Source organism: Notothenia coriiceps, unplaced genomic scaffold, assembly GCF_000735185.1.
Source record: "Notothenia coriiceps isolate Sejong01 unplaced genomic scaffold, NC01 NC01_scaffold00020475, whole genome shotgun sequence".
Classification (NCBI taxonomy): domain Eukaryota; kingdom Metazoa; phylum Chordata; class Actinopteri; order Perciformes; family Nototheniidae; genus Notothenia; species Notothenia coriiceps.
The window spans coordinates 164,869-174,469 of NW_011353176.1; the positions used below are offsets into that span (position 1 = coordinate 164,869).

Consider the following 9,601-nt stretch of genomic DNA (forward strand, 5'->3'; position numbering starts at 1 on the left):
GACTCCCAGCAGCTGCTACTGAAGCCTTCCGAGTGAATCGCGAGAACGCCGACACCTCCTCATCTCCACCGCTCCCATGTTTTATTTTGTGTTGCCATAAGTTAGTCTCTTTGCGTTTCTGCGCTGGGCTAATTGCTAATAAAATGGTCGCTTCACAACACTTTTTTTGAGTTTTACGGGGCGTGATTTGCAATCCGTCCAGCCAATCAGAAATATAGCTCTTTTCTCACAAGAGAGCCGCTAGCAGGGACGGAAAAGGGGGTAAAAAGGTTCTCATGAACTAATTTTAGTTCCGGCTCTTTTTGATGTGAACGCGACAATTCGGAACTATATCGGAACTAAAGTGGGAAAAGTACTCCGGTGTGAACGCGGCTTATAGGCGCTTTCACACCAAGTACTTTGCCGTACTTAGTTCATCGGAACTTAGTTCATCAGAACTCTTTAGTTCCGATGAACTAAAGAGCAGATCGTGTTCACACCGGAATAAGTCCCTGAGGGAGGATTAGGCAAATGAAGCCGCTGACGTCACTTCTTCTTCTTCTGCTTTNCCGCTCCCATGTTTTATTTTGTGTTGCCATAAATTAATCTCTCTGCGTTTCTACGCTGGGCTAATGCTAATGCTAATAAAGCTAATCAAATGGTGGCTTCACAACACTTTTTTTGAGTTTTACGGGGCGTGGTTTGCAATCCGTCCAGCCAATCAGAAATATAGCTCTTTTCTCACAAGAGAGCCNCTAGCAGGGACGGAAAAGGGGGTAAAAAGGTTCTCATGAACTAATTTTAGTTCCGGCTCTTTTTGGTGTGAACGCGACATTTCGGAACTAAAGTGGGAAAAGTACTCTGGTGTGAACGCGGCTCTAGTCATTCCACCTTAACCTGACCTGCCCACACATGACTGAATGAAATATGAATTTAACGGTTTAGGGCTGTGATGAAAGCAGGGAAGCTGAGTCACTGCACGCTTTACTATCTGATGGCTTTATCGATGACTCGTGTTTCTTTCAGTTGGACCCGGTGGCCTACAGGATTGAACCCATGATATTACCAGACATGGACTTTAAGCCTGTGCTGGTCCCACATCACAAAGGGAGGAAGAGGCTTCATCTTGGTACGACACTCACTTGTTATTCATCTCTGCTTGCATCGAGCCAGATAAATACACCACAGATGTTCCTTCACTGTAGCTTCTAGCAACATCAAAAGGTCACCCTTAATACTTTGTCCTGACAGTTACATGTCTTTATGCCAGCTGAGTTGGTTAGGACGAACTACAAAGACACTATTCTTACATTACGATGTGCCATGTCAAAATGAAATGTAATAACAGACGGAACAGTACATATTTAGCTGTTGCAGAAAAGTGTAAGCTGAAGGTCAAAACTAAATGTCCTTTTCTTTTAATCAAAATGAACAGAAAGAATAAACACAATGTGGACGATCGGCTCTTTTTCCCCCCTCCAAATAGATCTTATAATTGGTCAAATAAGGCTTGTCTTTGCTTTGATATATATTGGTATAAAAAAGTACTTCAAACATCATTAGCAAAACGTTTCAGAGCAGATGGATTTAGTAAGGGATCCTTTGTGTTTCAGAGCTGAAGGAGAGCCTCACCAGGATGGGCTCGGACCTGAAGCATGGCTTCATCAGCTCCCTGCGGACCGCCTGGCAGACCCTCAACGATTTTGCACGCGCTCACACTTCCTCCGCCCAGCTCCAGGCTGAGCTGGCCATGGTAGCCAATCAGATCGAACAACAGGAGCTGCAAGCGCGGGAGGGTGAGGGTGAGGCAGAGGGTGAGGCAGAGGGTGAGTGTCTCTGCTTTGTGACTCGTCAATCATGTGATTTGTTTTTCTGTTTGCTGTTTAACTCAGTGTGGTTTCTCACAGAGCATAAGATCAGTGAGAGCCCCGAGCCCCCCCGAGAGGAGGGGCCTCAGGTGAAGGTGGGGATGCTGAACGGAGGCAATCGCATCGACTACGTCCTGCAGGAGAAGCCCATCGAGAGCTTCAACGAGTACCTGTTCGCCCTCCAGAGTCACCTCTGCTACTGGTACGCAGATCCGACTTTCCTCCAGGCTTTATCCTCGTCACGTTACCTGCTCCAGGCTGTAGCTTGTACCTGTTTGCAGAGTTTGTAATAACACTTGTGTTGTTTTCCAGGACGTCTGAAGACACAGCACTGCTGATTCTCAAAGAGATCTACAAGACCATGGGGGTCCATCCAGAACAGTTTGCACATTAATCAACTAAGTCTGAAAACGATTCCCTTTGGTTTATTTCATGTCATTTTTCCTCGATTTAGATTTTTCTAATTTCTCTTATTTTCTATTCATAGTTTATTGTATACAGATGAAGAAAACAATTGTAGTATGCCATTTGTCTTGAATTATGAAAATTAGGAATGAGCTGGTAGATTCAAAGACACTTGACATGTTTGATATGACATTTTTATAGTAGAATTATAGAACTGGGCAAGTTTACTTCAGATATTTATCTTCAAATCAAATACTTACAGCAGAAATGACTGACTTAGCAGCTGATATTGTAGCCTTCTGTATTTTATTTAATGTCCAACATTTTAAAAAATAAATCATTTCCTCGCATAAGCCATTTGTGTTTGAATGTGTACATGTAACAGGTCGCAAGGGGACTGTAAGACTAGCTACACAAAAGCTGGAATATTAGCAAAAGATCCTAATGAAAGACAATGAGAGTACAGGACGAGATGCTTTCAGTGAGAGAAGATAAAGCACTTCTCTGCTGCTCTCCTGTACTCTTCAACACCACGCCTCTAACCTCCTCTCATTATGAGATGCAATACAAAACATTTCATGTCACTTTAAGCATGTAGGCACATACGACAAAAGTATTCAACTATGAAACAAAGGAATATTAGAAAAGTATTTACAGGAGGGGCTGTAACATTCAAATTCAGTCCAGTATTAGGTATAATGTTCTCAATGGGCATAAATCTTATTAATGTTATTTAGACACTAATACTGGTCCACATATAGGATAGCGCTGCATGCTATTAGACATCTTTTAACCTGGCTCTTTCATTATTTAACCCACATGCTTCTCTGTTAACCTCATCAGCAAAGGAACATTGTGACATAAAACACACAAAAAGTTCCCTTTTCTTTTTTTTTTTAAACCACACCGCCAGGCTGAAACCACCTATAAATATAATGCTAACAGAACAGCATTCGTCTGTGCTGTTAAAGCAAAGATTGTAAATTGCTTTTAAGCTCAGTAGAACTATACTGGTTCTTGTGATGTCAAAGTGCAACTTCTTCATTTTCCTTTTGTCGACAGCTAATAAATAGTTCTTTCTTTCTGATATAAAAAACACACTCTACACGAGTCAACAGCTGCTTGTGTTTGATTTGTTTGTTAAATGAATGAATCAACTGGAAGACAGCTGACTACTGGCTGAGGTCCATTAAGCGGCGAAAGGTAACTGAGCAGAAATAAAGAAAAAAGTTCAAGCTGCAAAATTCAGTCAGAAAAATGATTGCCACCTATTTAAAAAAAAAATGCTCTTAAGCTACAAAAACAATTGGCAGATCAATCATTTTTGAAAATAATAATTGTTGCAGCCCTTGTGAAAACTGGTTGCAAGTCAGGTGTTGCGTTTGAAACTGGCATGACATGCATATTGAATTGTTGCCTAAAATATGTTTTTAAAAAAACGTTATTTCTACTTCAGCAGGTTAAATATTACAAATCTGCTTGTTAGCCGTGTTTGATACTGCAAAGTCGTACCGTGTTTTGAAGTTTCACATTGATCGATGCTTGTTTGTGTACATTCATTTGTCTCCAGCTGTGCGGTGAAATGGAGAAGGATCTGTGTAAACATTTCTTTGCTGTACTGCGATTGTAATGTCCGCACCTCACAGTCGTAACGAAGGAATGGAGATGGGAATGTGGAGGCTTCAGTCTTCTGATTTGCTCTGAGTCTTGTAGGCCTGCTTGCGTAGGTGAGCCTCGATCTCGTCGCGGAACACCAGCATTCCGAGGTGGGAGTGCGACGCCTCGTTCATGGCTTTGGATTGGATGCACATGCGGTACTGCTCTGGGGTCAGCTCATCCGCACACTGCTTCTCGTGCCACAGGTGGAAGAGCCCGGACACCGGGGTCCGGATCACGATGAGCTCGCTCCGGAGATACTTCCTGTACAGGTGGACGTCTTCCACACCCCAACCTTTCACTTCAAGATCAAACCCGCCTGGAGGAATACAATCCAGTTTCAAGTTATCAGTCAGCAGCTTTTACGAGTTATTTAGTCATGACTCATGATGAATTCACAAATCCATGCTTACCAATATTTAGGAAATCTGAACGATACTGACACGTCATTCCGAAGCCAAAGTCTCTCCAGAATCCAGCATCTTTTTTGTGAATCTATTTGAAATAAAAAAATGTATTAAAAAAAACTTCGCAAGTTCTCTGCATAGTTGGTTTCATTGAAAAAAAATGTATGTCAATGATGTTGTAAAATGATTTTCTTTGAGCAGAGTTGGACACTAGAGGGCGGTTTTCACCGTCATCTGCAGGAGGGGAAACTTTCTGTAACCCTAACCCGTCCCTTTTCAGTGCCTGTGTGCATTTACATAAGGATATCAGTTTTTGCAAAAGTTTGCCAGATTTTTCTTGCTAGCCAATCAGAGCAGGTCTATTCAGTCTGAGTTTGAAAAAAAGCATTTAAACAGGTTTGAGAACAAAACCCAACATCCTGAAAATGAGCAAAATAACTCCCTTTTAAATGTGAGGTTAAGATGTGGATTTATGAGATTATTTTGTGGAATGACAAGTAGTTTAGAAGCCCATCTTCTGTCCAGAATTCTTTTTAAGGATTTTGTGTTTGCATAATCAGAGATTCTGGATTGAATTCGGGAAAACAAGTAGATGCAGTTGTAAGAACCTTTGACAAAGTATTCAGATGTTTTTTTTGGAAGATCCATTTCTGATGCAAATGATAATGGAAGCCAGCCTGATTCTGCCTAAAACATGTGTACAGGGGATCATTGAAAAGCTTTGTACAAATGTATTTCGAGATCAAGGTGAAGACTTTACCAGTTGGAGTTCAGCCGGTGGAGCCAGCTCCGAATTTCCATAGACGATGGCAGGATTGTACAGACTGAACACTACTGGATAGAAGACTTTCTTATCTATAAAACAAAACAGGTCATTTAGTATATTCAATTAAAGCTACATTGTAACTCTACATGTAAACAAAATAACTATAAATACAATCTGAGCAATAACAAATGAAGACCTACTTGGAGCAGCGTGGAGACGACAGGTGTTCAGGAACTGGAGTGTAAAATGGATGTCAACGTCACAAAAAAACATTAAGACGTCGCCTTTCTTCCAGGCGTGAGCCCCGATATCCAGACCCCGACCTCTGGAAAACTCCTCGTCCACCGGGACCAGGGTGTAATTTGAGAAGCTCTCCTCTCTGAAACACAACACATGTAGTAGATTTGAATTACCACCACTCATTACTATCCCAAAACCAGCAAAAGCACATCTTAAGTTATTTCTCAGTGAAAGGACACACCTTGACATTTTCTCCAAAGATGATTCCACTTCCTGCAGGCCTTCTGGCCCGAAATAAACCACCGTGAGATGGACTCTTCTGTCCTGCTGTATGCACACCTCTCTAAAAACAAATACCATGTAACGAATAAAGAGAACACAAAGGTTGTGTTTAATTGCACAATAATGATGCGAGTCTACTGAATACAAATTTGATATGAACATGCTGGGTCATGTCTGTCAGAGTTTCTGCTGTACTCTCACCTGAAGTTGTGCAAGAACTGTGAGAAAGTATCTACTCTGCCTGCCAGCGGCACGATGATGTTGATAATCATTGCTGATGTCTCTACGGAGGTGCTCCTGACTTTCATTAAGGGACCAAAAGGTCTGAAGAGCGTGACATGGCGGAAGCTGCTGGACTCCTCTTTGTCGAAGAACAGCTCGTAAAGCGTCCCTTTGTCTCGCTCCGTCCTGTACATTCCTGTATAATAAAAAAGAGATTCACTGAGAACACAGTAACAGCGATCATTCACTGGTCCGTAGTAAGGTAGCGTAGATCTTACCTTCAGTAAAGTGACCCTCTGTGTAGGTCTGTCTCTGCATCGGCATGTCTTCCTCCACTCCATCCTCCTCGTCGGGGTTGTTGATGATGTCCAGCGCGGCCTCCATCACCTCCACCAGCTCGTCCCTGCGGTCTTTGCGGACAGGTTTCTCCTCTGGGTGCCGTGTCAGCCCCATCTCCAGCTGGTACACTTTGGATGAAGTGAAACTCTCAAAGGGCACCAGGGCGTACTCGCTGGGGAGACGTGCCCCCGTGTTGACCTCCGCCTTGTCGATCTGAGAGTGCAGGTACTCCAGCAGGTCTCCAGGCTCTTGGTCCTTTGTCTCCGTAAGGCCCTGCACCCCGGGGGGCTCCTTCTTGTCCTGCATGAGCTTTAGCTTCTCACCCATTTCCTGCAGCTCCTGCTTGAGCTGAGCGATCTGCCGCTTGAGACTGGCGGCCCGGTTCAGGTGGCGCTCCTCCTGCTCCTGCAGCAGGCCCTGGTAGTACTCCTTCCCGTAGGTGTCCCCTGCTATGCCGGGGGGCAGGGCCAGGCTGGCGTCTGCGGGAGGGGTGCACTCCAGCAGGTAGGCGAACAGCAGCAGCACCAGCAGCAGGAAGAGGCCCAGAAAGAGCCAGCGGAACCGGCCCTGGAGCGACAACCCCCGCCTGGGCATCGCGCTCACATACAAGCTATAGCTGGCAAGTCTGCATTCCCTTTCCCCTCTGATCACATTACTCACTGTGTGCTTCTGCACATCACCTTGAAGGTCTGGAGGGGTCTCTATGTCATTTTCTGTGATGGTGATGTTTCTTGGCTCCACTTTTCATACATTTGTCCTGTGTGAATCCCTGCGATGATCACCTAGGTGAAGAAAAAGGAATTACAGAAATCCACAATAATACAACAGTTATAAAACAATACAGACCTACCATTTGTGAGGACTTAAATAAATGAAATGAAAGAAATGGGAATGATAACCAAATAATGAGACACTAACACAACAGTGTGTTACCAGTCAAGCATCATTATGAATGACCCATCCAGCCAGTAGTAGACTAATTCAGTCAATTAATAAAACACTTTTCTTAAACAACGTGTTTATACGTGTCCGACTTCTATGAATATTTCACCTTTCAACGATTCAATCATAATAAATCAGAGCTGAATAAACACAGGCAGAAGGAATTAGCCACACCTGAGATCTAGCACACGGCGACTAGCTCTCAGCTAAATAACAGAACAGAGGAAAGCTGGTGGGGGAGCTGCACGGCAAGCTCCTGAAGAGTGACTTCCGGTTAGCCGGCTTACCTTTCAAAATAACAGCATGACATTTTCTACTAAAAGCGTGGACACTGAGAAGCTCCTTGTGGAAGAAAATTATCTAACAAGATTACCAAATGTTTATAACAACACAATTATGTTCTTAATGTTTTGTGATGTGCAGTATGCTACAAATATTGTTTAAAAGAACACTCTTTAATCCTAAGTATGTAGCCTTGTAGAACCTCTATTATCCACCACATATACCACACACAATTGTGTCTTGAAGGTCAAACACTAAAGCCTACAGCTCCAGCCCTTGGCACACAAAGTGATGCTGTTTGTCTTCCCGACACTCATTGTCTTTCCTGAATGGCTTTAATGAAAAGCAGCAGGCCCCTGAGTCCAAAAGGCAAGAGGCAAGAGCTGGAAACCATTGCTCTAATCTCAAAAAAGCTACAGTAGAATCAAACCCTTTTAGCTTAACAGGAAAGCAAGGGAAAGTATTCAAAACACTTCCCCTTTTATGTCCAACTTGTATGTGCTACTTTCTCTTAACAAGTGTAAGGCCACACCTAAGAGAAATCCAGCAGTCTAATGTGTCGCCCAAAAGCATAAAATACATTTTTTATATGAAAAATGACTTTAGATATTTTCAATATAGTAGGCTATCTAATTCAATCTTATATTAAAATAGACACAAGTATTACGGTTTTAACCATTCAAAAAAGAGGAACTAAATGTCCTAAATGTGTCTTAGCTTTGCCTTCTCGTAGCTGCCAATGAGAAGGATGAAAATGCATGCAACACTTGACTGGCTGAAAAGTGTCAAACTGATATCATCAAGGTTATGGTGTAAACGCATCATATGAACAGACCTTGTGGCAGTGCATTGATAGAGACTACACATTCATACACCAACAGGGACTCCTACATTATAGAGACATATCTGAACTGTTGTTACTAAAGTTAACTACTTGAGCAGTGAGTTTTGTTAACAATAAGTCACTTACATGATATTTAAATGATGTGATTAATATTGTGTTTCACTTGGAGAAAAAAAACATTATGTTATGAACTTTACAGTGTGTTTAAATATGTTTGGCAACTTTATTATCTTGGTTGATAAATTCTGCAACTTAATGTGCAGTCTGCAAACATTTTACATTTGACGTCGTTTTGTACCTGATCATCACACAGTTTAGAGTGTTACTTCACAGCAAAATGTGTGCTCTTACTTTTAAAGATCGAAACCGGAAATTGGCACGGTTCTCCAGTTAGCTTAGCGACGTTCTGAGATTGCCTGCGCTTTCGGGTTATTTTATATCTGTTAGAGCCTGCTAACCCGTTATTGAAAGGTACAAAAAAAATACTCACCTAATTCCGTCTTTTTCCATTCCTGCCCGTGCTGCCCTACAGCATTGGGCTTAGTAGAAAACCAGCAGCCGAAGACAGCCTCTGTTGCAAAATGCCACGGAGCAAAGAGAAAAGAGTGAGTGGGTCATAGTTTACTTCCGGTCAAGAGTTAACCAATGAGAGCTTTGTTTCGAGTGTCGTCATTAAACACGTTGAAGCCCCTTGTTCATCATAATAACCAATAATAATGCACAAGTAAAACGTTATAATTACAATCATAATTACTCATTCTTTTTTATGCTACACGTTTGTTTATGAACATTAACACAAATACACTGTATTTCTTATAAATATGAATTACAAGATACATTTAAAATAAGCTCGTTTTATGTTGCTGTTTTCGTCCTCTTTTGTATTTCTCTGTCCTGACTTGTCAAACCAACCCCTTATCTGTGATGATAAACTAGCTGACAACTCTGAATTGAATTACCCATGAAGAGGAGACATATCACTTGTTTGTTGTCCCAAACATGGGATCTGTTATCACTGTGATGCATAACGCAAACCATCAAATGTTCCCATAGAGTTCTATTTTAAGTAATTCATTCATTTCCTTTATTATCAGTATCATTAAGGGTGGCAGGAGTCTGGAGCTTATCGTAGCACACATTATGTGGAAATCACTGAGCCACCATGGACAGGTCACCAGTCCACATATCTATTTGTATAATACTTAGATAGGGTGACATGCATTATATTTTGCCTACCAAAGAAACCTTAATTAAAAACGTTATCTTAGGTATAACCATTTGTTATAAACAATAAAGTGAACAAACTATTGAAATGTAAGCTCATATAACACTGAAACAAAAATCTAAAACCTCTAAAACCTGAAAAACT

At 41.9% G+C, this 9,601-nt stretch overlaps 2 protein-coding genes across 5 annotated transcripts; one reads left to right on the forward strand and one right to left on the reverse strand.

Annotated features, from left to right (window-relative positions):
* Positions 1-799: 799 nt before the first annotated feature.
* Positions 800-2,605, forward strand: LOC104952730 (SEC23-interacting protein-like). 2 transcript variants are annotated; one of them, XM_010779599.1, is made up of 4 exons: positions 800-1,108; positions 1,593-1,793; positions 1,887-2,049; positions 2,160-2,605. In XM_010779599.1, the coding sequence occupies exons 1-4, from the start codon at positions 1,036-1,038 to the stop codon at positions 2,239-2,241; spliced, it is 519 nt and encodes a 172-aa protein (XP_010777901.1). In that variant the 5' UTR covers positions 800-1,035; the 3' UTR covers positions 2,242-2,605. The 2 variants fall into 2 exon arrangements, with proteins under 2 accessions (XP_010777901.1, XP_010777900.1); XM_010779598.1 differs by having other exon boundaries at positions 805-1,108; positions 1,593-1,805.
* Positions 2,606-3,082: 477 nt separating this feature from the next.
* csgalnact2 (chondroitin sulfate N-acetylgalactosaminyltransferase 2) lies at positions 3,083-8,846 on the reverse strand. 3 transcript variants are annotated; one of them, XM_010779600.1, is made up of 8 exons: positions 8,723-8,846; positions 6,104-6,946; positions 5,805-6,021; positions 5,563-5,664; positions 5,282-5,460; positions 5,076-5,170; positions 4,322-4,403; positions 3,083-4,227 (listed from the first exon to the last, which is right to left on the reverse strand). In XM_010779600.1, exons 2-8 carry the CDS (start codon positions 6,756-6,758, stop codon positions 3,935-3,937), a joined length of 1,623 nt encoding a protein of 540 aa, XP_010777902.1. In that variant the 5' UTR covers positions 6,759-6,946; positions 8,723-8,846; the 3' UTR covers positions 3,083-3,934. The 3 variants fall into 3 exon arrangements, with proteins under 3 accessions (XP_010777902.1, XP_010777903.1, XP_010777904.1); XM_010779601.1 differs by lacking the exon at positions 8,723-8,846 and adding an exon at positions 7,216-7,302; XM_010779602.1 differs by lacking the exon at positions 8,723-8,846 and adding an exon at positions 7,281-7,299.
* Between the last annotated feature and the right edge of the window lie 755 nt (positions 8,847-9,601).